This window comes from Solea senegalensis, linkage group LG5 (assembly GCF_019176455.1).
Source record: "Solea senegalensis isolate Sse05_10M linkage group LG5, IFAPA_SoseM_1, whole genome shotgun sequence".
In the NCBI taxonomy this organism is placed as follows: domain Eukaryota; kingdom Metazoa; phylum Chordata; class Actinopteri; order Pleuronectiformes; family Soleidae; genus Solea; species Solea senegalensis.
In genome coordinates, this window is record NC_058025.1 from 9,951,446 (window position 1) to 9,975,876 (window position 24,431).

General features: G+C 39.4%; 1 protein-coding gene across 4 annotated transcripts; it reads left to right on the top strand.

Moving 5' to 3' along the window:
* Positions 1-663: 663 nt before the first annotated feature.
* On the top strand, positions 664-24,079 carry LOC122769377 (transforming acidic coiled-coil-containing protein 1-like). 4 transcript variants are annotated; one of them, XM_044025884.1, is made up of 14 exons: positions 664-695; positions 10,992-11,083; positions 14,777-15,197; positions 16,406-16,441; positions 16,876-16,930; positions 17,018-17,075; positions 18,325-18,371; positions 19,723-19,857; positions 20,314-20,390; positions 20,746-20,789; positions 20,973-21,133; positions 21,508-21,614; positions 21,722-21,842; positions 22,311-24,079. In XM_044025884.1, exons 1-14 carry the CDS (start codon positions 691-693, stop codon positions 22,377-22,379), a joined length of 1,428 nt encoding a protein of 475 aa, XP_043881819.1. In that variant the 5' UTR covers positions 664-690; the 3' UTR covers positions 22,380-24,079. The 4 variants fall into 4 exon arrangements, with proteins under 4 accessions (XP_043881819.1, XP_043881817.1, XP_043881816.1 ...); XM_044025882.1 differs by lacking the exon at positions 664-695 and adding an exon at positions 2,170-2,470; XM_044025881.1 differs by lacking the exon at positions 664-695 and adding an exon at positions 8,774-9,199.
* Positions 24,080-24,431: the final 352 nt, after the last annotated feature.

Here is a 24,431-nt window from a genome sequence, read left to right on the forward strand (position 1 = left end):
TGGTTGATAGATTAACAATCTTTTTCATCATTAAATGATCAAGTTTTTTCAGATTAATATATCAAAACTTTTAAAAGGAAATGTTTACTTGATTTAATTTTTTTTAATTTAAAATCTGATTTAAATCAATGATGGCTCATACGACTTATTTGTGTCCAATAGTAATATCAGGGCCTTGAATATCTACCAATCACTCTTATACAGTCTTTTTAAAAATTATACTTGTTTTTATTGCTTTATTGCTAGGGAAGCATTTATGAAAAATATGATTTATATTTTGGATAGTATTTGGATAATAGAATTATTATAATAATAGAATTTGTGATTTTTAAAAAAATCTTTATAGACCAATACTGATACTGAATATTGTACCAACTCATCCCTAATAAAAATAATGCTTAAAATTGTTTTACAATTCCACTATGTCCTTAAATCTAAAACATATTATTTAATCAATCAAAGGTACCTCAAAGTATATAAAAAAAGAATAAATACATTGAAGCAGTGGACTTTTTCTGCATTGAATACTGTTAAATGAACATATTTTTGGGGCTGTATTTCCACTACAACTACATAACTTTGTCCAGTAGCTAGTGACTAGTGGCGCATGCGCAGTCACGTGGTAAACACAGCCGCATCATCATACAGCGGGCGAATTAAGCTAATGGACCGCCAGTGACTACAACATCCATGAGGCAAGTCTCTGTTTTACACTTACACTTCGTTTTGTCTTGTTTTTTTTCAAAGCTGTGGTGTCAAAAGTGTTTGTTAAGCGATGTTTTATTGTTGTGTGTGTGTTTTTTTATGTTGTGGTGATACACGTTCATGTAACGGTGCTAATTAAAGTTATAAGCTAGAGTGTACGACAGTCAGTTACACATTCACTTCATAAGTCAGTAGTTTGGCCCAGTAACTGTAGATAAAGTCAGTCAAACGTGAGGAGAAAGGAGAAATTAACCTTATGTGATTCAATTCAATGGGGGTAGGTTTTAAGCTTCTCCGACCCTGCAGTGAATTTGTACTAACAGCTTTACAGGACGAGTCAGGGTCAGATTGGAACCAGGAGATAAGGTTTCTTTTGGACTGTTACACTGATTGTTACGACTGTTACGATGATACGTTATATTCAGCCTTTCTTTATCTTTTCACGTGAATATTATCATTTAGTGGATAAAGCGTCTTTGTCACACTGATTAAATTGTTTGAATTATTTGACCTGGTTTTGAAAGTTGGTTTGGTTTGAATGCAAGCAACCAAACTCAAAGCTCTGAATAAGAGTGTGTGTACTTGAAGTTGTAGTAGCAGGTATGTACTGTATTGTGGAAATACATGATATTATCGCGTGATCATGGTGAGTTTTCATTATCGTGAACATTGAAAATATGTGTCACACCAGTGACAGGTAATTTACCTCACTCACATATAGTCTAAGGGATTTAGTTTGGAGTATATGTGTGTGTGTCTACTTTTATTTGACACCTCTAAAGGTCCTTTTCAAAAGGATTAGTAGTCCTCATGGAGACCAAAGCCTGGTCCTAATGGGGTAGATCTTCATGGCTCAGGAACTGGTTAAGCTTAGCGCTGATATTTTTTTAACAGTTTTTAGGTTATGGCTATAGGGGTTTTGTTTGGGCTGTTCAAATGAATAATCCTAATAAGGACAGCTGTGCAAACCTATGTGTGTGTGTGTGTGTGTATACTGTCATGCTAAACAGTGCGGGGCTGCAGTCGTGGTGGTTTTCTGATCACAGCATATGGTGGGAAAGACACAAGAAGTGGGGCTGTGTTTTCAGCCGCCAACTCTCCCTCCATCATCCCTTCCTCCCCCCTGGATCTCAAATCTGGTATTCAGCTGAGTAACAATAGAAGAGTCTCTTTCCCTCATGAACAATGCTCTCATCACTGCCAGATGCCCCCATGACACACACTCGCCATCCACCGCCTCCAACTCCTTGGACTTGCAGGTCTTTAAACACACACACACACACATTCCCCATCTCTGTGTCCTCCCCTTCTAAAGACAGTCCAGTGGCTAACAAGGGAATAAAATCTGCCTCTGTAATGTGTGTGTGTGTGCATTTTAAAGAGAGAGAGAGATGATGGAGGGTAAGTAGAGCGAGGAGGCGGGACTATCAGCAGAGCTGTTCATGTGTGATCAGTATGACTCCTGAGTGTTTAGGTTGCTCAGCATCAGTGGAGACTGAAAAAAAAATGAAAACGGCAGGGAAAGGAGCAGCTGGCTGGTTAAATTATAACTAATCAGTCATGAGGAGGGGTGCATTATCAGGCTCTGATGTTGAGCCAGCCTGTTTGTAGAGGAGAAGCAGAGGTGAATGGTGAGAGAGTGAAAGGACTTGCAGAGCATCTGGGATAAACCTGACACAAATACAGACTCCGCTGTCGCCATGGGAGGCTCCCTCAGCCAGAACAGGAAGGGCTCGTTCAGCTCTCCTCGGAAACAGAGCAGCATGTAAGATGACATTGTTCATTGTGTGTATGTTTATGTTGATGTGTGAGTAAGTGCCATAGGGGAAGGTCGACAGAGCACACTTGGATCAATTTTGCCCTTTGATACTCAAGATAGTGTTGTAGTGGCTCGTGTTTTTGAACTCGTCACTTCTGTGACCCGGTGAGGAAACGAATAGGAGATGAGGAGTTAAAGGGCACAGGCTGAAAGCAAATCAGGTGGTGCTGCACACATCCACAGATGCCATGGTATAGTTTGAATAACATTTGAATATTTGAATCTACTGGACTGAGAGCAAGAAGAGTCGGAGGACAAGAGTGTTGTGTCATCACAGATCCCATTAGCAGAATGGCTAATGCAATGTGCATGAGCTGATAAGTCATGCTCCTCAGTTTAAAGGTCCAGTGTGTAAAATGTTGGTGAAAATATTTTTTAATTTTGCAGGAAATTAAAGATAAGATCATTTTACTTCATATTTAAATAAGTGTATAATAGTTGTTTTTCAATACCCCAGAATGAGCCTTTTATATTTATATCAAGAGCCGAGTCACTTCTACAGAGGCTGCCATTTTGGACCACCATGTTTTTACGACGGACAGACAAACAGACAGACACAGTTTTGATGTTAACTGAAGGCAACATTGTTTCCCCAACACACTTGGAAATGAAGGGTAAAGTGAGGGATATTCAAATGCAGCATGCACCTTCATGTTTCAATGGCTTTGAGATTGTATCAGCTTACTGTAGAAGAGATAATGTCGACCTAATCATCAATGAATCAACATTTATTTGTCCTGTCTGAGAAGCTACCACACTCCTCTCATTTGATATCTGATATGTGTTATGTAATGTACGGCTGTGGCTCTCTTCTTTGTCCAAATGTAGGGAAAGTAGACACAGAGTGATTAGTCATAGCTGTAAATTCAACCGCCACACTATCTCTCTCCTTTTGTTTTCATGTGTCCGCCATAACAGTGAGTGAGTGAATGAGTTTCACTTTATCTCACAAGACACTCTTTATGTAAGCACCAACACAAGTCAGTGTACTTAAATTACTTGACTGTTAATATGATCATATATTGAAGCAGATATTTTGGACACACACTCATTGTTATTTGGGCATTTTATAAAGAAAGAAGTCATCTTACACCATGCAAACATACTCACAGTAGTCTTCTGCATACAGGTGTGTTTGTGTAAAGGCAGATGGGGGTTGGGCTCTTCCCTGTGGTAAAACTGGGAAGACAACTGTTGCCGTGAGATCACAGCTTTCAATGTTTGGTCTAATTTTAGTTGACCTAATCATCCGTTTTATGGCTTAAGTGGAGCAGTCTCGGATGAACACTGGACTCATTGTTCCTCCTGAAAAGCTAAATCTAATTTGGTTAAAATCAGATTTGTATTTGGAGCTAATTTGTTGCAGTGGTATGAATTCACACCGGTGTCTGCTTATGAAAAGTTTTCTTCAGGGCTGCAAGAATGATTATTTTCATAATTGATTGTTGATTTTTTTCTTGATTAAGCGAGTACTTATTTGGTCTGTAAAATGTCAAAATATTCAGCTTTAACGATTTCTTCTTTCGCATTTAAAAAGCTGAAAAACTTTAATTATTGAAATATTTAGTAATCGATTAATAATTGATTAATCATTGCAGCCCTTGTTTCCTTTTAGAGAAAAATACATTGTGAAAATTTTGCATTGGCTTTTACTGAAAACAAGGCTGGCAAGCATGAAATTAAGTGAAACTGTTAATAATTTTAAATGAAAGTAAATGACTGAACTTCTTTACTTACACAATATTGTTGTAATTGAGTTAGATGTATTTGTAGTACACTAGAAATACTGTATTATAACTAAATGGTATTTTGAATAGAAATTCAATCCTGTGGGACTGAATCCTAAATGAATGGAGACATAAAGAGGTTGAACAGTTGGGGTGTGTCCTCTCTGTGCTCTGTGTATAGTGTACAGTGCATATGGGAATTGTGTTCCCCTGTGTCCCTGTTGTAGTCCAGAATAATAGCTTGGTTTGTGTACATGACTCATCTCTGAAAAACCCCTATCCTTCTCGCAGCTTTAGTCTTTCTCTTTTTGTTTCATCAAGCCGATGTCCGGGAAGTTTTTCTGCTGTTCTCTGGGAGGGTGTGTTCAGTTTATCTCTGTTTCCTTTTTGCTCTGGCTGCAGCTAATTTGATGTTCATTGTAGAAAGACATTAAAGATACCAAAATAACATTATTAGTGGAATTTACTTCTCAAGTGACTCGCTTTCTCTCTGTCTTTGTGTTGTGTTTGTCCTTTCATCCCTGTGTCATTTTCTGTTACATGTGAGGAATCTGCGTGTGAGGCCAGTAATGATCACAAGATGGAGCCATATCGTAGAATAAGAAACACATTTGACCCCGCAGTGTTATTCTATTCAAACGAGCCGGCTCGAGCCTCTCCAGGGGGAATTTTCTTTATAGCCTGGTCTGGATGACATTTGAGCTCATATTTATATCTCGCATAAAAAAAACATGGGATACTTTTTCTACGCCTTTCTTTCATTATCAATGCGCATTGTGCTGAGACCGCGCAATAGTGACTCAGCCTGGTGTCTAGTATCTGATGTGTCTATTACTCAGCATGAATCTTCTGCTGAGCAAGAAAAGGTACTTTGGTTGATGCGAAGTAGGCACGGTCATGGATTTTATAGTTTTCTGTCCCTTACTTAATTTCTGACAACAAAGACAGTTCCTGCACTAAACGTGTTACAGAAAGGAAAACACAACTAGTCTTGCACTTCAACCTTTACCCATAAAATTACATGACAATAAAGTGGTTATTTTTGCTTTAAGAAATTATATGAAAAGCTGAATGATATTTCCTTTCACTATATCTGGTAAATTGCTGCTAGAGTGAGTTTTTTTATAATGTGTGCAACTGAGATTGTCATGCTGTTCCAATACAGTCTATGTTTTATGCATGTGGTCTGGAACATACGTGGTAAACATACGTGGTGCTGCCCTGAAAGTTTACGGTTTTCATTTTGAACATAACCTCTAATTGAAAGAAGACCAGAGCTAAGTATAAAATAAAAAAAAATGAAAGCTGTAATTACATCCTGCTGTTTGAAAATGCTGGACAGACATCTTACTTACATCTGTTATTTTGCACTGTAACGGGGATAAACCCTGTTTTTTTAATGTTGGAAAGTGCAGGTGGAACGTTTTTTTTCAGTACGACTGTGACGATTATTCGATGAATTGATTATTAATCGATTATCCATTTGACAAGAAGTCATTAAAACGCAATCATTTTGGTTTGTTGACAAAACGGAACATTTGAGAACATCATCATTTCCAGGTTTGGGAAACACTGATCAACATTTTTCAGAATTCTCTGACATTTTTCGGATCAATTAATCAAGAAAATAATCTACAGATTATGAAGATACTTATTAGTTTCAACCCTACTTTTCAGTTTAAAGTAAAATTTAGCGACATTTATCAGTGAAGTTGCATATTGAAGCAATCGCAATATCCATCCCCTCACCCTTCCCTTCCAAGTCTGTTGAAGAACAGATGAAGCCCTCAGTTGGCATCATAACTCTAAAGATGTTTTGTTTGTCCATTGTTGGCTACTGTCCCAAAATGGTGGCCTGGCTCCTCATATATGTGGCTTACTTTGGGTAATAAAAATCTACAACTCACACAATCAGGTGATTGTTTACTTATGAAATTAATTATTATTATTACCTACTGGACCTTCTGTCCTTACTTGTTTCTGACAAAAAACATGATCAGTGACATTCAGATTCATTGCAAATTTGAATCCGGACAGTAATTTGTGTTCGAGAAAATGTTGACCTGATGGGGGCGCTAATTATTTCAGGCTGGTTGACTTCATGCCATCATGCATGGGACAGAGAGCAGAGTTGAACAGGCTGGGATAGTTGAGAAGTTTCTGTAATTCCCTCTCTCTCTCTCTCTCTCTCTCTCTCTCTATATATATATATATATACAGTACACACCTGTGTGTGTGCCCATACATGTACTACATGACCTCTGTTTTGGCTCACACACACACGCACAGACATGTTAATCATCGCAGGTTTATTTTTGGCTCATAACCACACATGCTGCCATCAGTCATAATATAATTGATGATTAAGGTTGTACATTCTTGGTTGATTAACAGACAACAAATGCACATAGCTGTGGTTCAGTGTGTGTGTAAAATGGCAGCTCCAGCTCACAGGCTGTATGTATGTGTGTGTAGGTTTTTCCTCTGTTGCTATTTGTGGTTACAAGGTATTATGTAAGAGTTTATTCTCTTCTCTCTCTCTCTCTCTGTTTTCCTTCCACTTCATGACTCTGGGATAACAGTCAAAGATTCCTGTATTCCAACTCAGTCCAGCTCTGCTTGTTTTCCTTCTGTCACACAGTGACTGTAATGAAGACATGTGTTAATGAGGGTGTTATCATGAGGGAGGAGGAGGAGGAGAGGGGACTTCAAAGCTTTTAGGTGTTTGCAGAGTGAATTGTTTGTGCTTTCTGCTTCAGCTTCAGATCATGTCCCTGGCAGGACAGACAGGTTTGTCCTCTCCGCTCACAGATAAGGAGACAAAGAGGGAAAACATTCCAGGCTTGCCTGAAAACTCACCTTCTTCCCTCTCCTCTTTGGTTTTTAAATATCCTCCTCCTCATTATTCCCTTGTCTTTCTCACTGTTTTTCCTTGTTCATGCCTCTAATTTGGTCTTTGTTTTGCTCATCACAGATTGAGCACTGTTTCTGTCAGTGTTCACCAGTGTGTGACATTATTATGTGTGTGTTTTTGTTTATATCTGGCTCTGTCTGTGAGTGTTAAACAGAGAAACACTGAGGGGAAATAAAGAACTGTCTCTGCTCATTCCTTTTTCTTTCTCTGTTCACCTTTTTTTACAGGGGGTGAACTTCCTGTTATGAGATTAGTCATGGTCCACATTTCTTTTTCAAAGAACACATCCCATCTGCCCTAGATACCTTGTGTGTTTGTGTGTATACTTGTATATGTTACCTCTTTAGAGACCAAAGCCTCCAAATGAGGCTCATTTCTCATTTCGGAGAAACTTGTTAGGTTAAGGTTAGGACTGGGCATTTACTGGTTATGGTTAAGGTTAATGGATGTAATGTCCTGAGAAGAATAGCTGTGTAAACTGTGTGAGAGAGATGTATAAATGTGAAAGCCTAGATTGGAGTTACATAAGCTGTGAACAACAGCAGTTTGTGTGTGTGTGTGTGTGTGTGTTTGTGTGAACACAGCACTGATAAGGGCTTTAATCCGTGAATAGATGAGTATTTGCTGTTATTATTGTTCAAACTAGATTTGCTTTATTGATTTTTTCCTCTTCCTGACCTGGATATTTGCTGTAAACAATAGATCCCCTGTAGATTTGCTGACACATCATGGCCGTGACGGTTTAATTCTCACTTTGGATTTGTATCTGCCTGTGACAGTTTTACTGTACATACTGTATAAAGGCCACATTGTTGTTGGTTCTTGGTGAAAATATCTCCAGCTTGATTGCTCATCTCCTCTTTTTCATGCAGAGGAAAGAAAGAGCAGTGTTTTTTGGTGCGTTGAAAGTTATCCACTGTCTCTGCCAGGAGCTCCTACGTAAACAAACCATTAACAACTCAAATTACTTGAGACTGAAGCTTCAAACTCGCAGTGGGCTGCCTGGTCTTGTCAGTGACCTTTCAGTCACTTCATCTACAAGGAAAAATTCCTTATGTCTTCGTTAATAAAAAGAAAAAAACCTACTTTAATATTTGGAAGAGGTTGAAAAGCACAACTTCAGAAATGACAGTGTTATGAGTGATGAACTTATTTTATGCTGTATGTTTTACTTGTTTTACAGGACTATTTAAGTTTGTTCTGTGTGAGGAGTCACAAGTAAGATGTCTGTCCTGACATACTGTAGTTTTTCCCACTCTAAATCCCCTCTGTCTGCCCACCACTTCTGTCTGCTTCCATGTTTATTTTCCTTTTTATTCCACACTGTAGCCACAAACACATGGTGGTTTATGTGTCTCAGAGAAACCATACTCGTTTTATTTTGCATCTTCAAACACAAAGCCTCGTCCCGTGTCTCTCTTTACAACCAACAAACCCTCAAAGAATCTGGGAGGAGGACAGAAAAAAAACTCCTGAAAACAAGCATGTGAGAGACCAAACATGTGGAAGCAGCGTGGCTGTCTGCTAACCAGCTGATCGTCCACCCAGACACAGAGAGAGAGAGAGGGAGAGGGAGAGAGGAGTGACTACTGATGCTTCAGTAATCTGCACTGTGAGTCAGTGCTGCTGAGAGCAGAGCGGCCACAGAAACAGCAGCAGCAGCGAGACACGTTTCATTCTCACGAGCACCAACAACACAGAAGAGCAGCATGGGAAAACTGAGCGACTGAGCAAGAGCAGGAAGTGATACAGTCGTATTGAAAGAGAGACAAACCGATCGACAGCCCCTTTGTCGACAGCCACCTCTTCTTGCTGTCGTGAGACCGACTCTGTCACCGACTTGGCATTTTGATTGATTACTCATAACTTATCCAGAGGAGGAAGAACTGTGTTGAACATCTGACGTGGGCTCAGGTTTAGGAGTTAACACATTGCAGGGATGTCCTGGTTGTCTCCAGTCCAGTGGGCCAAATGGACATGGTCAGCAGTGTCAGGGAGTCCAGGAGAGGCTGGCAAGGATGATGGAGAGGACAAGTAAGAGGGCTTGGCTGTTTATGTTTCTGTGTGTGTGTACGTCTTAAAGGTGTGCTGGTTTAGAGGCAGATGTGTAGAAGACAATCAGAGAGAGAGCAATTTAGTTTGATAGTGTTTGTTAGATAGTGTGTGTGTGTCTGTGTATGATTGTTTGATGACTGCAGATTTCCCTGAGTCATACTGACAGGTGGCAGAGATACTGTTTATATACAGACACACACAATGGTGTCATCTCAGGTTCTTTCCTCTACTGTGGATCACATCCTCTCTGCTTTGTGTGAACCGTTTAATGAGAGACCTGACGAGGATGGTCCAACTGTGTAGTGTTTGTTATTTATTTTTTAGTGAAGGCTTCATAGTACTTTTAGTGTCTGACACCACACCACTATCAAAGCCTTTAATTCCCACCAGAACCAATATCAATCCGAGATAGTCATTTTGCCTTCTCCAAAACATAATGCTCCAAACTGCAGACATTTGCAGCTCTCACTTGCATCCTTGTTACATAATGGTGGTGGGGAACCTTTGTTAAGTGAAGCACTAATGCCATATTCAGGGTTTGTGGATTGTGTTGAATTTGAATATTTATTTTTTTCAGTATCTGATGAACTGATTCATTTTATCAGACCGATACTGACTGAGTATATTGACTCATCCCTATTTGTGTGTGTGTGTGAGAGAGAAAGAGAGAGAGTTTGGCAGTTGTGCATCTGTTGCTGAACACTGGGGGAAGGGGGAAAAAGCCACAGTTTCCTAAGCATTTAATTTTTTTTTGTCCGTTCCTAGTTTCTAAGTAACCATCCAAGATTGCAGTCATTGGGGCCATCACTGGGATGTGATTCAGTGTGTGTGTGAGTGTGGAGGCGTGGGGGTGGGTGGGTTATGTATATTAGGATTAGCTCTGGATGGCGGCGTTCTACAGACTTCCACAGTTTTGTGTGAGCTGGTATCAGAGAGATGGAGTTTGGTTGGATGTTGGCACAGGGAGTTTTGTTCCTTCTTGTGCTGTTTTTCATTAGAGTGTAGATGTTTTGATGTGTGTTCAAGAGGCTGGGAAGGCGTTCTCACACTCACTCACTCTCTCTCACTCTCTCTCTCACACACACAGACACACAAACTCTCTCTCTCTCTCTCTCTGTCTTTCCCCTCCTTTTTGTCTCTCCACTGTTTGGAAATAAATTTGGCCTGGGTGTCTAGGCAGCTGACACCAAAGACCAAAAGACTGTGTGTGTGTGTAAGCTGAAATGAGTGTTTGGGACACAGTGTGTCCTTATTGAATGGCAAAGGATGCAGGTGGCCTTGTACGGCTTCACTTCCTTTCCTCTCCCTTCCTCTGACATCCTTTAAAATAAAAGCAGCTTGTTTATGTTGAAGCTGCTTTGAACTGTGGAATCCATTATTTTTGTGTCACGTTAAGAAAACACAGGGTTGTGATCCTTTGTTAGAGAGTTTGACAGAGTAACATTCAACAGGACACTCATTGTTGTTGCACCTCATTTATAGTATGTATACTTCTGACTGATTTATATATTTGGTGCCTTTCATTAAATTGCAGGTTCAGAAGCATTGTTTTTGCTGCAAACCAGGCAATATGATTTATGTTAATAACAGGCATGATAACATTCTGCATAAAAACATTTCTTAACTTGTTTTTGCTTTCATCTTCACTTCCAGATAATATCCCTATGTCTCGGTAGTAGCTCTGGTTTCTTGCTTGCTCTCTCTACCTCTGCTTTATGCTTGCTATTTGTTAGATAGCGGTGTAAAATAATCTGTCTCTCCTCTCTCACAGTTCGGACACGGAGGGGAACTTTGAGACTCCAGAGGCGGAGTCCCCATGTGTTGTGAACCTACTGAGTCAACTTGACAACTCCAACCACACAGGTGTGAGATAAGTCCAAACGGCTTACACTGGTCAAACTGTGTCTCATTTGAACAGTGACACTAGATATTCTCAGGTAGGCCTGGGAGGGTGTTAAGTGTCATTACTTAATTGGCACCTCCTGAAATGCACCAACCATGGCGTAATCTACAAGGATATCGTTTGAGCCTGTTTCATCTCTGACCATAAAAGCATCACAGATTGGTGTAGTGCACCTTTAATCACAGCCACCATACAGAACATGATAAACGGACCGGGAAAAAACTATTACCTGTCGCAGCCCTCATAAAAGTCATCACATCCTAATTCAATTTGATAATTATTATATTGTAAATCAATGATTATCATTATAAGATTCACTCCAAAACCCAAAACTGATACCTAAACATTAATATCACCTGTTCCTCATAAATCTGTCCAGATCTAGATCAGGACTGGGGGTGAACCATGTCCAACACATTTAATTTCTTACTATTTGTCTGGAATCAATCCTAGTCAACAGTGCTAGAGTTGCAGCACAGCTTTCACAGGACTGTCATATACAGACAAGTGGAGAATTTCCTCAGAAAAACACTCTAGGGGCTTGAAAGTTCTCTTGTGACCCTATTACAGGAAATGATTAATTAAAACATAGTTAAAGATGCACAAACAAACATATCATATGATAATGTAGATGTTGTACTAGTAAACATGGAAAATTAGACATCATAAGGCACAGTGACACACCAAAAGAAAACAGTCATATCATTACTACAACCAGTATCTCTTATATATAAAAATATGTAAAAATAAATAATATAAATATTAACTTTTTAATTTTACATTTTATTTGGTTATTGCATTATTTCTCATTAACAATACGTTTTTCTAAAGGTTTTTTTTTTAAGTAATGATGCTTTTGTCTCAAACAAAAACATCCAGTGTTACAAATGGGGAGATTTTAAATTCTGCAGTGCCGGTTTGAAACTGCCAAAGAGGCCCGAGTCCCCCCCCCCTCTCAGCCCCTTCAGCTGTCCTTCTTTCATCCACACACTCAGAAGTACCCGATGTTGCTATAGTAATCGGTAATGGTAATCTGGAGTTCATCTTCTGTGCTAAAACCAAATGTCACTGTATCACCAATGTTTGCAATCTTAGCTCCTTCATGCATCTAAAGCCTAGGTTGAAAACTGAGGATTTTCTCCGAGTCAACAGATGGCTATATAACGATAACTGTGAAGCCTTATTGGCCAATGAGATAAAAAGTCACAAAACAAAAAAGGAAGAAATAAGTGGTGTAGGTGTTTGTGAGTAGGGCGGGGTCTAATATTATTCACACTCACCCCGCATTTTTTAAATAGCAAGCTATGAAAATATTATACATTATTATATTCTACTTCCATTGACCTGATTTTCTGTCACCTACATCTGCCCTAATTATTGATATCAAATACTAATACATTTTTAAATATGTTAACCCTTTAAATGCCAGGTTTAATTAATGCCATAAACTATGATTTATTTTCAGTATACTACATGCTAAGTAAAATATTTCTGTTTAATTATTACAGAGACATTGCAGGGACATTTTTTGTTCTTAACGGTATGAGTAAAACTTGTTTGTACACCGTGTATTTTAGCCTTTCTGTAGGATCTGGAAATGAAAAGATTAAATAACAATACACAATATTGACAAAAAACGAACACTACTACACATCTAGCCCATGTAAACATACGTGGGTATTGGTTGACAATAGTTTTTCAACACCAACTTTATAAAATAAAAACACTACACATTATGGTAAATGTCTTAATATTTAACTGGCCAGGTCTTCTTCCTGTTGTCGAACACGGAGCCATGGTCTTCTCTCATGTTTATTCTGTGCACTTTAGATCTTCTCTACATTAAACAAGTACCAGCCTCTTTGCACACACTCTGTCTTCCTCTTCTCTTTTGAGGAGTGAGCTCCATCTGTGGTCATAACTTCCTGCACGACTCGAGCCAGCCAATCGTGAGGGCTGTTAGATCCCGGTCGAGAATAGCTCCTTACGTACACTGACTGATGTCAAACTGATTTGTGAACAGACAAAAATCCTCACCCTGGCACGAGTTTTGTGTCCATTTTCAGAATCCTCACCCACAGTTTGTGTGTATAAAAGGCCCATGACTACGCTTTCAACAATACCCGCTCACATTTTGACTGGGCCTCCGTCTAAGTCACTGAGTTTACATGTACTCGGTGTGTAAGGATAAAATCTGTCTGAACTCCGTAGATGTCTCAGCTAGTCCAAACGTTAAACCACAGAATATTGTATCCTGTGCCAGATTATAACAGAGAGATTAATGTGTCGGGTGTTGAATCTCCTTTTCAGACAATAACAGTCTCCTTTTCATGGTAAAACAGTCCCATGGTCGTAACAAAATGTGGGTTAGGTTCATAAATAAAAGATTGACTGTGGAGAAACCGATAGCCTGGTTCCCTATAATTAGACACAAAGTGCTCAGGGGGGAATTGCTGTGCGTTCATGTGAACAACCGAATACCACAATCTAATATATGTCCTGTTGAACCAGAGACGACGTCGTGCCTACCTATATAGTAAATTTTGCTCTCTAACTGGCTGCCTTAAACACTTCCCCCTCTGTCTGCCTTTCCTCTTTTTGGTTGAGCTGTGAAACTGTAATAAAGTCTGATGTTGTTTTTGTTGCTAGGCCACATGGTGTGCACTCTCCATGACTGGGTGGGGTTCCTCTACATCTGTTCCTTGTCTCTGAAGGGTGTGGATGTGGCGTTTGTTTTTTTTTAAGTACCTAGATTTTGAGGAGAATTGCAGCTAAACTTGTATCAATTAATTGACTGTATATGATGTAATAAGTCACACGTTTCCCTTCGGCCACAGCAAACAATGTGGGATTCTGTCACCTGCCCAGTGACTGCACACTGTGAAGAAAAACACAGCATCGGTCCTTGCTTTTTAATCATTGTGTGCAGCTATGTGAGTGGGTGCATTTTCAGTAACACAGCATCCTGTGTTTCAGCAGACGTGAGACTGTTCTGTGGCTGTGATCGTTAGCTGTTTAACCGACGTATGTGGACACAGGATGTGAAGCATTGTGAAAGGAAGTCGGCAGCTATTTTAAATGTTCTTCCAGGAGAAGGAAGGCTGTCACTCTGACATTACTTACCTAAATGATAAAATCATTAGGTAGCCATGGGATTATGGTTTTGGTTTATGGCAACAGAATTGGTTATTGATGTAATTCATGTTGAAATGTTTGGGTATCATAATTGATCATAAACTTTCATGGAAACATCATATAGAACATGTTAAGAGGAAAGTATGTAAGAATATTGCCGTTATGAAGAAATCAAAGTATTTTCTAGATTTTGCTGCATTACGGGTTCTTTACTTTTCTCGTTTTTCCATATTTGAGCTTTAGCACTGAGGTTTGGGGTAACACGTACATAACTAACATTAAGCCTAAAAAAGACAGTAATAAGAATCATAAACAAGGCTGATGAGAGAGAACATGTCATGTGCTGAAGCTCATGGATCTAGTGGATTTAAATTTAAAGTTATATTAATGATTATGTTTAAAGCCAGAAATCAACAATTACCAGAGGGTTTGCAGATGATGTTTATGAGGAAAGAGAACATTAGCGATCTACTGTAGTTTGTTATGATAAGTGAACCTGTTTTCTTCTCTTTTCACAGCTCTTCCTGGTGTTTCAAACCACTCTCCGGACAAGAACTCCAACACAGACATCGCTCCAGTTCATTCCCTGAACAACCTCACCAGAGATTCACCAAACAAAAGCAGTTTCAGTTTAGATCAGAACCTTAATTTAAATCTAAGCACGAAGCCAAGTGCAGTGGAGGGCTCTTCTCTGTCCACACCTCGTTCCCAGCCTCAAGCCGCCCGCCCACCTTCGCTGCCTGTCGTCTCCTCACTGAACAAACCAGATCCAACGGAGGTGGATGACAAGGCTCCGGTGACATCTGACTCCAGTCCCGACACAAACTCAAGCCTCAGTCATGACATTTGTGTGGACTCTGATTTGCTCAATGGCAACACAAATGTTTGTATGCTGTCAAATGAAAAACTGACCGGTGAGGCAAACAAGACCATAATCACGTAAGTATAACATTAACGGCAAACAAACACCAAGACCATTCTTATCTCCAGTCATCACTCACGGTCATCCATTTTTCCAGTAAGTGGCTACATTTACTGCACTAATGTGACTCACAGCTTTAGCAAGTGAAAAAGACGTTGCTTTCTTTTATGGCTCTCGGGAAAAGTAGAGAATGGTTCCTTTTGTTCACAGTGAACCTGAAAGCCAAAAGTGGTGCCTGCAGTCTGTTCTGTTGTTCTCTTCATTCACTTACCTCACAAGTTTTTATTGTTGTCACTTTTTTTTTTGATTCAGTTCACCTTAGTTCACCTTTATTCAAGCTCTATTTTTTTTTATTATTTTTTTTTTTAGCGAGGATTTGTTCACAATTTCCACAGATGATGTAGAGCAGTTTTTCCATTTCTCACTGCTCAATGAAGTAGTTTATTTTGAACTGCTTTGTGTTTGTTGATCAATTGTTCTGTGGAAGGGAAAGTGTCAAAGACGCCCTCCTGTGGATAGTTTCTGTTATGGGTCAAGTCTCACTATTCACAGTTCCATTATCTTCACTGCACAGTTACAAAAGCACACCAGTATAATTGAAATCCTTGTCTTTGTATTATACCCACACTTTTAACAGCATGAGTAATGGATTTCATATTGTAGGCCTATGTGCAATGTATTCTTTTATTTCACATTTGGCCTTCATGTAGTCTTCTGATGAATGTCAGTTTTTATCAGAAGTGGTTACCTTTTGTTAACAGAAGTACTTTAAGTGTTTGTCCTAAACTACAACCACATTCAGACCTGGTATTAACCTCTAACACTAATAAATCAATATAAAGGCAGCTGATTGTGGGTCAGAGAATGTCAGCTGTAGAGGATCTCTTAAATGTGTCCTGAGGACAAAATGTGTTCACACATTCAAAATACTGTGGCAGTGTGCTTCCCCCAAACCTCATCCAAATGATGATGGAATCTAAGGAAAATCAGGAAAATAACACAGAATTTAAACACAAAATCTATCGTACATATTTTTCAGCAATTTAAAACTGAAAACTAAAAACATATACATTTCACGGCCCACCTGCAGTGCCGTCAAGGCCCACTATAATGACACTATAATAATAGGTTACACCTAACTCATATCCCACCATCTCCTGTGTCCTTCCTTCCTTTTCCTCCCAAAACCTGTCATTCTGTTTCCCTTCTCTCTGTGTGGCGTCAGGACTGCTGAGCAAGTCCATTTCCTCTGTGTTCTGTTGTAAGTACTGTCTTAACTGTGTGTGCAGATGTGTGTGTTCCTGTAATTTGCTGTTCTTAATAGAGCAGTCCAAGTTTAGACTCCCTCCACATCTTGCTGCATCTTCCATTTCACCTACATTTCCCAAAGTGAAGGTGTAGGAAAGTGGAAGAGTTTTAGAAAAAAAATCCTTTTATTCCTTGTTGTTGCTCTTATTTGCATTTGGCAAATGCCTTCATCATTAATCAGCTTTTTCTTCTGCGTATTTAAGCACTCTAAGTAGTAGAGCATGTAAACTCAGCTCACACACAGAGCAAAGCACTGCAGTCCAGCTGTGTGGCTTTCTTTCTCTCCTGCTTTTTCTTGTCGTCATCACACCTGCTCACACGTAAACACATCTACAGATTTGATCTGTGTTCGTGTGCATTTATTTTGTGATTGACCTTCATGCTCAGGAACTCCTGCAAAGTGAAGCAGAGCCTGCCGATGCAAACTGAATTCAGTGGACAGGTAAGCACCAATAATATCTGCTGCTTGTTTGTGCTGTGTTAGGATTACCCCTCGAATAAAAATACGCTTTTACTGCTGTCGTTAAAGGACGACGACTGTGGAGGCCACGCCACAGATGAGGAGAAGCTGGCGAGCAGCGTGACTGGTAAGAGCATCAGAGAATATTGATGTCGTTGTTGTGTTCAGAATGTCTATATCGGCGAGTCCCACCCAGTCACAGTGTGATGTGGTAATGAATAGCTCCGTTGTGACTCAGCTCTGTCACGGCCTCTCATGGACAGAGATCATATTATGGGATGTTAATGTTTAAACAGCAGGCTTCAGCTTCCCTCAGGGCAAACAATCAGCTGCGCTCGATCGATACCAGACAGCGAGAAGGTCATCTCTGTGCCTCACTGTTACAGACAAACATTAATCAGTCACTTTAAAGATACCGTGTGTGGCTGTGTTGCTGCATTAAGCACAACATAACTTTTAAATACAATCAAATGTCCATTACATTTAAACCTTGGTCAGATGAGTTCACACAATACTGATTAAGCCAATTTGCTCCACACGAGTCTCTGTGTTTCAGCAGAGTTTAGATCTCGTGTCATCTAGTGACATTTCAGTGCTGTGGACAGAAACAGAGAATGAGGCAACAGCAACATTGTGCTAGTAAAGCGAGATGACTGCAAACACGTTGGAGCTTGACTGAAAACACATTATTATTAATAATATTAATCATAGTTGTAATAATAATTATAAATGATAATAATAAAAACTAAATAAAGAAACACTTGCATACACTTAAGGCAGAGTGGGTTTAGAGAATAAAGTAATAGATTATTAAAATAATCTGCAGTTTGATGGGATAAATGTTTCTTGTCCCTGCCCGCCCCTGCTTTGCTGCTATATACACACAAACGCTCCCTCAGTCAGTTCTGATAGTATTTCTTGAAAGAGCTCGTTTTCAAATGAAGGACACAGCATACAAATAATGTTACATTGTCTCTGTTCACAAAGACTGAACAGAGGCAGAATAATAACAGAACTAGCCCATAAGTATGTTACTACACAAACAAAGAAAGACGAAGCAAGGGAAATGACAGAGAGTGTGGGAGAGTAGAAGGGTGGATAGAGTTGTGAAAGAATGTTTATATCCTCTCTGGTATGTAAAGGCCACTGTAGTTCCCTGACGGGCTTGAGAAAATCTCAACAGTGGATGTCACGAATTCGCACACAGGAGACCTTTAAATTAGACTCTTCAAGTCAGAAGAACATTTGTGTGAGGTTATGTTTGAACATTTTACTGTCATTCAAATGATTTGTTGATGGACCACTCTATTGCATTATAAACCACAAATTCTTTTTGACATGAGTGTGTTGTTTCGTGTTGTGTTTCCTTTTTTTAGACTGTCATGTGACATGCAAACCTGAGGACTCTGACTGCTGCTCTGTGGTGAGGATTTATCACTTCTTTTATTAAGCTCCTGTATGCAGCCTATTTTATCATCCCCATTGTAGCATACAATGGACAAAAGTATTCAGATGCCTGACCATTATACCAATAGGGACTACAATGCATATACAGGACATAATCTGGAGTTGGTTCCCTTCTTAGATTTCCCTCAAAACTTTGAAGTGTTTCATGTGAATTTGTGTCCATTCATGCTGTAGAACATTTATGAGGTCAGACACTGATGTTGGACAGGAAGGCCTAGCTCACAATCTTTGTTCCAGTTCATTCCAAAGGTGATTGATGGGGTTGTGTTCTTTCTTTGTGCACTGGAACACAGTCATGTTGGAATAATAAAGGGTCTTCCTTTACTATTTGTTGCCACAAAGTTGGAAGCATAGCATTGTCCGGAATGTCTTGGTATGCTGGTGTTAAGATTGTCCTTTACTGGAGATAATCCTGAATTCAATACTTAACAGGTGTGGCCAGATACTTTTGTCCATATAGTGTGTGTTACATTAACACAACAATATCCCCAGTTGTGATTTTTCCGCCTTATACCACTAGGTGGAGCTAAGGGACTTGTTTAACTTGCTGTCAGACAAGTCCAGACTTATTCCAGTGTTACATTGATACTGTGATGGCAACAGTGACTCAATCTGCTTCATCTCTATACATGAAATGAATAGTTGACATTGTTGCTCTTCATAAGGAATTATGTGGTTGTGTCTCTTGGAACTGAAACTAAAATTGTAATGATTGCAATAGACTGAATATTAATTCAGTAAATATGAAGCTGCTCTGTTCGTCTTAACGTGAATGTATGATGACTGCAGCACTGTGTGCTGTGGGACAACAGGAGCTGTTGAGCATCTGCCACCATGTCCACCACTCAGGTGACATATGGATTTAGATTATCACTCATGAGATTAGAACATATGTGTCATAATCCAGGGAAGGACAAAATGAGAGGGGAAAAAGACAGAGGGAGGAGGAGAGGAACGAAAAAAAAAGAAAAATAGGGGTGATGTGGAAAAATAAGAGGAAGAGATCTTTAAGAGGATAATATAGACACGGTAAGAGAGAGGACCAAAGCAGAGCAGTCACATAGAGACAGACAGAAATACAGTGCGTTCAGTATTCAATTCACAATTCACTTCATACTAATTCATTTCGCAATGGTGTTATTTGGACAACAAGGTAAGGTTATAATGGTACATGGTAATGATACATGATATGTATTGTCATACATACCATACAGACCTTTAAAAGGTTTGTGTGTGCTTACTGTTTCAGCATATTACTGGATAAGAAAAAAAAGAAATGAAGGAGACTGATTTCTTTCTGTCCTCAGACGTATGAGGACACGTGCCAACTGAAGAACACAGCAAGGGGAAGTGAGATGCAGAAAACAGGAAGTCAGGTCCTGGACTCCATCTGCATTAGTGAGACAGAGAAGCAAGCTGTTCTCACCCTCATCAGGGAGGAGGTACACATTTTTTTATCATATGAAATGAATTTATCATAACAAAGCATAACATATTGTTTGATTAGGCAACTGACAGAAAGATTATCAGACATGTGTCTAACAACCTGCTATAAACCAACATCTTCAACTGTCTGATAAATGTTTGCTTACACACTGCGATAGAATTATGTAAAATAAACAAGATATTAAGGTGAGTAAGTATTGGATTCTGTACGTGATATGAAGTGATCAGGACACAAGTGGAAACAGTTGTCTGTGAGATCACCATTGCATCACTAACCAACAAAAATGAAGAGGCTGAAGCCCGATGCTTATGTTTGCCTCTCCTATTAAATCCATGAGATAAACCAGAATATCAGCAACATAAGAAAAATAGAGAATTGAAAGGAAAAAAAAAAGTGTGTGTAGTGCAGGTATTCATTATGGTATCATGTGTTCTCACAACTATACTTTCAGATCATCACTAAAGAGGTGGAAGCCAATGACTGGAAGAAGAAATATGAAGATTGCAAACATGAAGTGAATGAGATGAGGTTAGAAAACATGTCAGTTATTATGGAGGGACCAACACTGTCTTTGAGGGTCATGTGAGATGCGGGCATAATTGAGGATTTAAAAACAAAACATGTCACAGTTTTGTTTTAAACAGCACCAATTTTCCACTAATGCATTTCAATATCAAAGACATCATGGTCGCAAGTTCGATTCCACCCCTGGCTAATTGTACTTGATTCCATTGTAAGTCGCTTTGGATAAAAGCGTCTGCTAAATGACATGTAATGTAATGTAATGTAATATTAACGTCTCCAGGGATTGTGTTGTCATTAAAAAGCACTCATCTGTTTCTCAATTTGAGTAAGAACCACCATGTGTTTTGTCTTGTTACAGTAAGGTTGTAGCAGAGTATGAGAAGACAATCGCTCACATGATCGGTGAGTAGGAATATCTCAAAATGTGTAGTCATTACTTTTTTGATGTTATCGCACGTTTCAGTTCCACGAATGATTCGCATCATTTCGTTCTCAGGGGTGTCACAAAATGACAGCTCTATTTATGTTTGTAAAACAAGTTGTTGAACACATCACGATGATTTGCCTCCTCTTCACTGCTCCCAGAGGATGAGCAGCGCTGCAGTGCAAACACCCAGAAGGCTTTGCATGATGTGATGATGGAGAAGGAAGCCGCCCTGGCAGACCTGAACTCGGTGGAGCGCTCTCTGTCGGACATGTTTCGGCGTTATGAAAATATGAAGAGCACCCTGGAGGGTTTTAAAAGAGTGAGTTTAGTAGGGCTTAATAATTGATTAATTGGAGTGTTTTTTTCAATTGATTCTTATATTTCAGCTTCTTAAATGTGATTATTATCTGGTTTCTTTGCTCCGTATAACAAAGAAATCATTAAAACTGAATTATTTTGGTTTGTGACATTTGAGAACATCACCATTTCCAGGTTTGGTAAACACACTGTCATTTTCTGACATTTTACAGACTAAATACTTGATTAATTGAGAAAATAATCTACAGATGAATCGATTATGAAAATAACCGTTGGCAAGTGGCAGGATCTAATGTAAAAACGATTCATCTGCCTTCTCTGGTGTTTTTGTGATTGATAAATAACACTGCGGTCAATCTTTGTTTCCTCAATCAGAATGAAGAGATACTGAAAAGGTCTGCTCAGGAATATCTGGCCAGAGTCAAACAGGAGGAGCACAGATACCAGACACTTAAAATCCACGCTGAGGAGAAACTCGACAAGTATGTCGAGATTTTAAATGGGTCTCCTCATAACAAACCAAATACTTTCCCCAGGTCTGACATGCTGTTATATAAAATCTTATTGATTTCCCTCTTGTCTCACTCAGGGCCATCGAGGAGCTCGCTCAGGTACGGTCAAAGTCGAGCTCGGAGAACATGGCACTGAATGCCAGCCTGAGGAAGGAGCAGATCAAGAACGACTCTCTTGAACAAGCTCTGCAGCAGAAGGTCAGTGACATTTTAACTTCTCTTTGACCTAAGGCCTGATTCACAGCGGATGCATTGCGTGTGTGTCGCTGGTGGTGTTACTTGGTATAAAAACTTTGAGAACCACTAGATTAGAGAGACCCGCGTGAGACGCACATGATCACATAAAACTGACACCTGTCACGGTAGTTTTAGTGTCTAGACTGAATCTGTGTAGATCCCTCCCCCCTCCCACAAACACACGCACTTAACAAAAGTCACGGGATGTTTTATGTCAGAGATAAATCAGAAAGAGAAGTCAAAATCATATTTGGGGAGAGGGGAGACGAGCAAGATGGAGAGAGACAGTGAAACGCAGCAGACACGCAGCCGGGTTGAACACAACACTGCAGCGACGCACATCCAGTGTGAAAATATTTCTAATATTCTTTTTTTTTTGTGCCTCGATAGAATGAAATGTGCTAATTCACTCTGTCTGTGCTTTGATAGAACCAGGAAATGGAGGAACTGACAAAGATCTGTAACGAGCTGATTGCCCGAATGGGAAAAATAGACTGAGAGACTCTTCCTGTGAATCTGAACCGTCGCTCTGATCCTGCCTACACTGACACCGTGTGCATGTGCCCAGCCAAGAAACTGCTCTTAAACCCTGTGCCAGTTCTGCGTCACATAGACCGCTTGTGTACAAATCTCTGCAGTAACTTTGTCTGTACTATTGTTGCACTACTTGAGACTAGAATCAGAAAGGTTCCGTAATGCTACATATTGTTTGGACTTTCTTTTGGTCACTCTGTTTGCTTTTATTGCCCTTGATGAGGTCATCTGGACCCCTCGCGTTTTCGAGCAGCAAACAACAACCTGCTCGTGACTCAACTTTAAATACCCTGCAGCTTAACGGCTAAATTCCTAGCAAATGCTCCAGCAGGATGACATCAGACCTAACGCAGGCCGCGGTTGTTTCTGACTTTCAGCTTGAGTTTATGCTACAACCCATAACATATATTGTTTTCCAGGATGTAAACAAGGAGTTCATTGTGAAAGAGAGAAGCTCAGGCTTGTTGTGTACAGCAGACTGAGGTCAGCGTTAAAGTCAAGCTGAAGGAATGGAGTTACGGTTGTTTGAGAAGTACATGAGTCCTCTGGGACCTTGGTTTGGTCAAGAGTGACTCTGAAACTCAGAGAGAATCTGGACCACAACTAAACTAGAGGGCCGCTCAGATTCCCACAGTGTCAATAAACTATGACCTACATCCCTAAAATATTTTAAATCCATCCCATTTGAGTGATGTCAAAGAACATAACTACATTGGCTTTAGCTGATTCATACACTTAAAGTAGCTGCATTAACAGAGAAATATGACAATCGTAGACTTCTCCTCTGCCTCTGTGTAACATTGTGGGGTCGTCTTGAATGACAAAGTCAATACAGAGGAAACTTTATCCTGACGTTTGAACAGGCCTATGTTATCCTGAACAACTGGAACCAGCTCCAACCTAGTGACACTGTATTTTTGTGAAAGATATAACGTTTATTAGCATGTGCTGCAATAGGTCAGATATTTTTTTAAAAACTGTTAAAAACTATTTTATCGTGTTTCCACTATATTCAAAATGTACTTCAGATTAGGAAACTAAGAGTTTGACTTTTTTTTTCCTGTTGCTTATTTGTGAAGAAGTTTTGAACAGATTAGCCACCAGTGGTTCACTAAATGCAACTGGTGGCTAATCCAAAACAGTTTATTTCATGGTTATTTGAAGGTTGTTTTTTTTAAATCCCCACTGTAGTTTTATAGAAGTTCAGCACAGAGTTTAAGGAATGACCTTGATGTTGTGATGTAACTGGGTATTAATAATATTTCACAAGTATTGGTACTGTCGAAACAAAAACCTTCCTTTTTTTTAAAAAAAAAAGAAGAAAAGAAATGTTTGCTTTTTCTTGAAGGCTTAACCCTAAACTATCATTTACCTCATTATAATACAGTATATAATTCACAAAGCTTTGACTTATATGGAGCTGCATTGGATTAAACAAGTGAAACAGATTAAAAATCTCTTTAGATTTTACGTTTCATCACCGGTTATGTCGGAGTCAGTCATTATTAAAGGAGAAACCCACTAGTGTGCCACATGTTTTGTATTTGTGCCACTCTAACGTCACATCTCACCATTGTTCTATGAAATTATGTTTATTCAGGACTAGCGGTGAGTGTTTGTACATTTGCTTGAACAAACATAAAGATTAATTTGTTGTACAGTAAGTTCTACTTGTTTTTTTTCTTTTTTGCACAGGTGGCCATGTTTGTCTTTATACACAGTTGATTAACCAGCCAACGGAAACATTCATAACTGAAACATAACTGGTCAACAATTATATATAATTTGTGCTTCAGTTGCCATATCGCAGTCAATGTGTGTTAACCAAATTGTTGCATGTATGTTTTTGGTTTGGTTATACAATAATTACTGTTTTATGCATCACAACATCTACGACAGGCTGTAGCCCATCGAATGCTCCATTTCCTGAAGTATGTGAGTCCCTGAAGGCAGCACCTTTTAGATTCTGCTGACTGGACTGTCCTGTCTGAAGTTTGTGGGCAGAAGAGCCACATC

Bases quoted from the DNA above. Each gene is read 5' to 3' on its own strand.
- LOC122769377 (XM_044025881.1), top strand. From the start codon at position 9,105: ATGTCCTGGTTGTCTCCAGTCCAGTGGGCCAAATGGACATGGTCAGCA. The intron at 19,858-20,313 runs GTACACATTTTT...CTATACTTTCAG, and splicing joins TCACCCTCATCAGGGAGGAG to ATCATCACTAAAGAGGTGGA. The intron at 21,615-21,721 runs GTATGTCGAGAT...TGTCTCACTCAG, and splicing joins GCTGAGGAGAAACTCGACAA to GGCCATCGAGGAGCTCGCTC.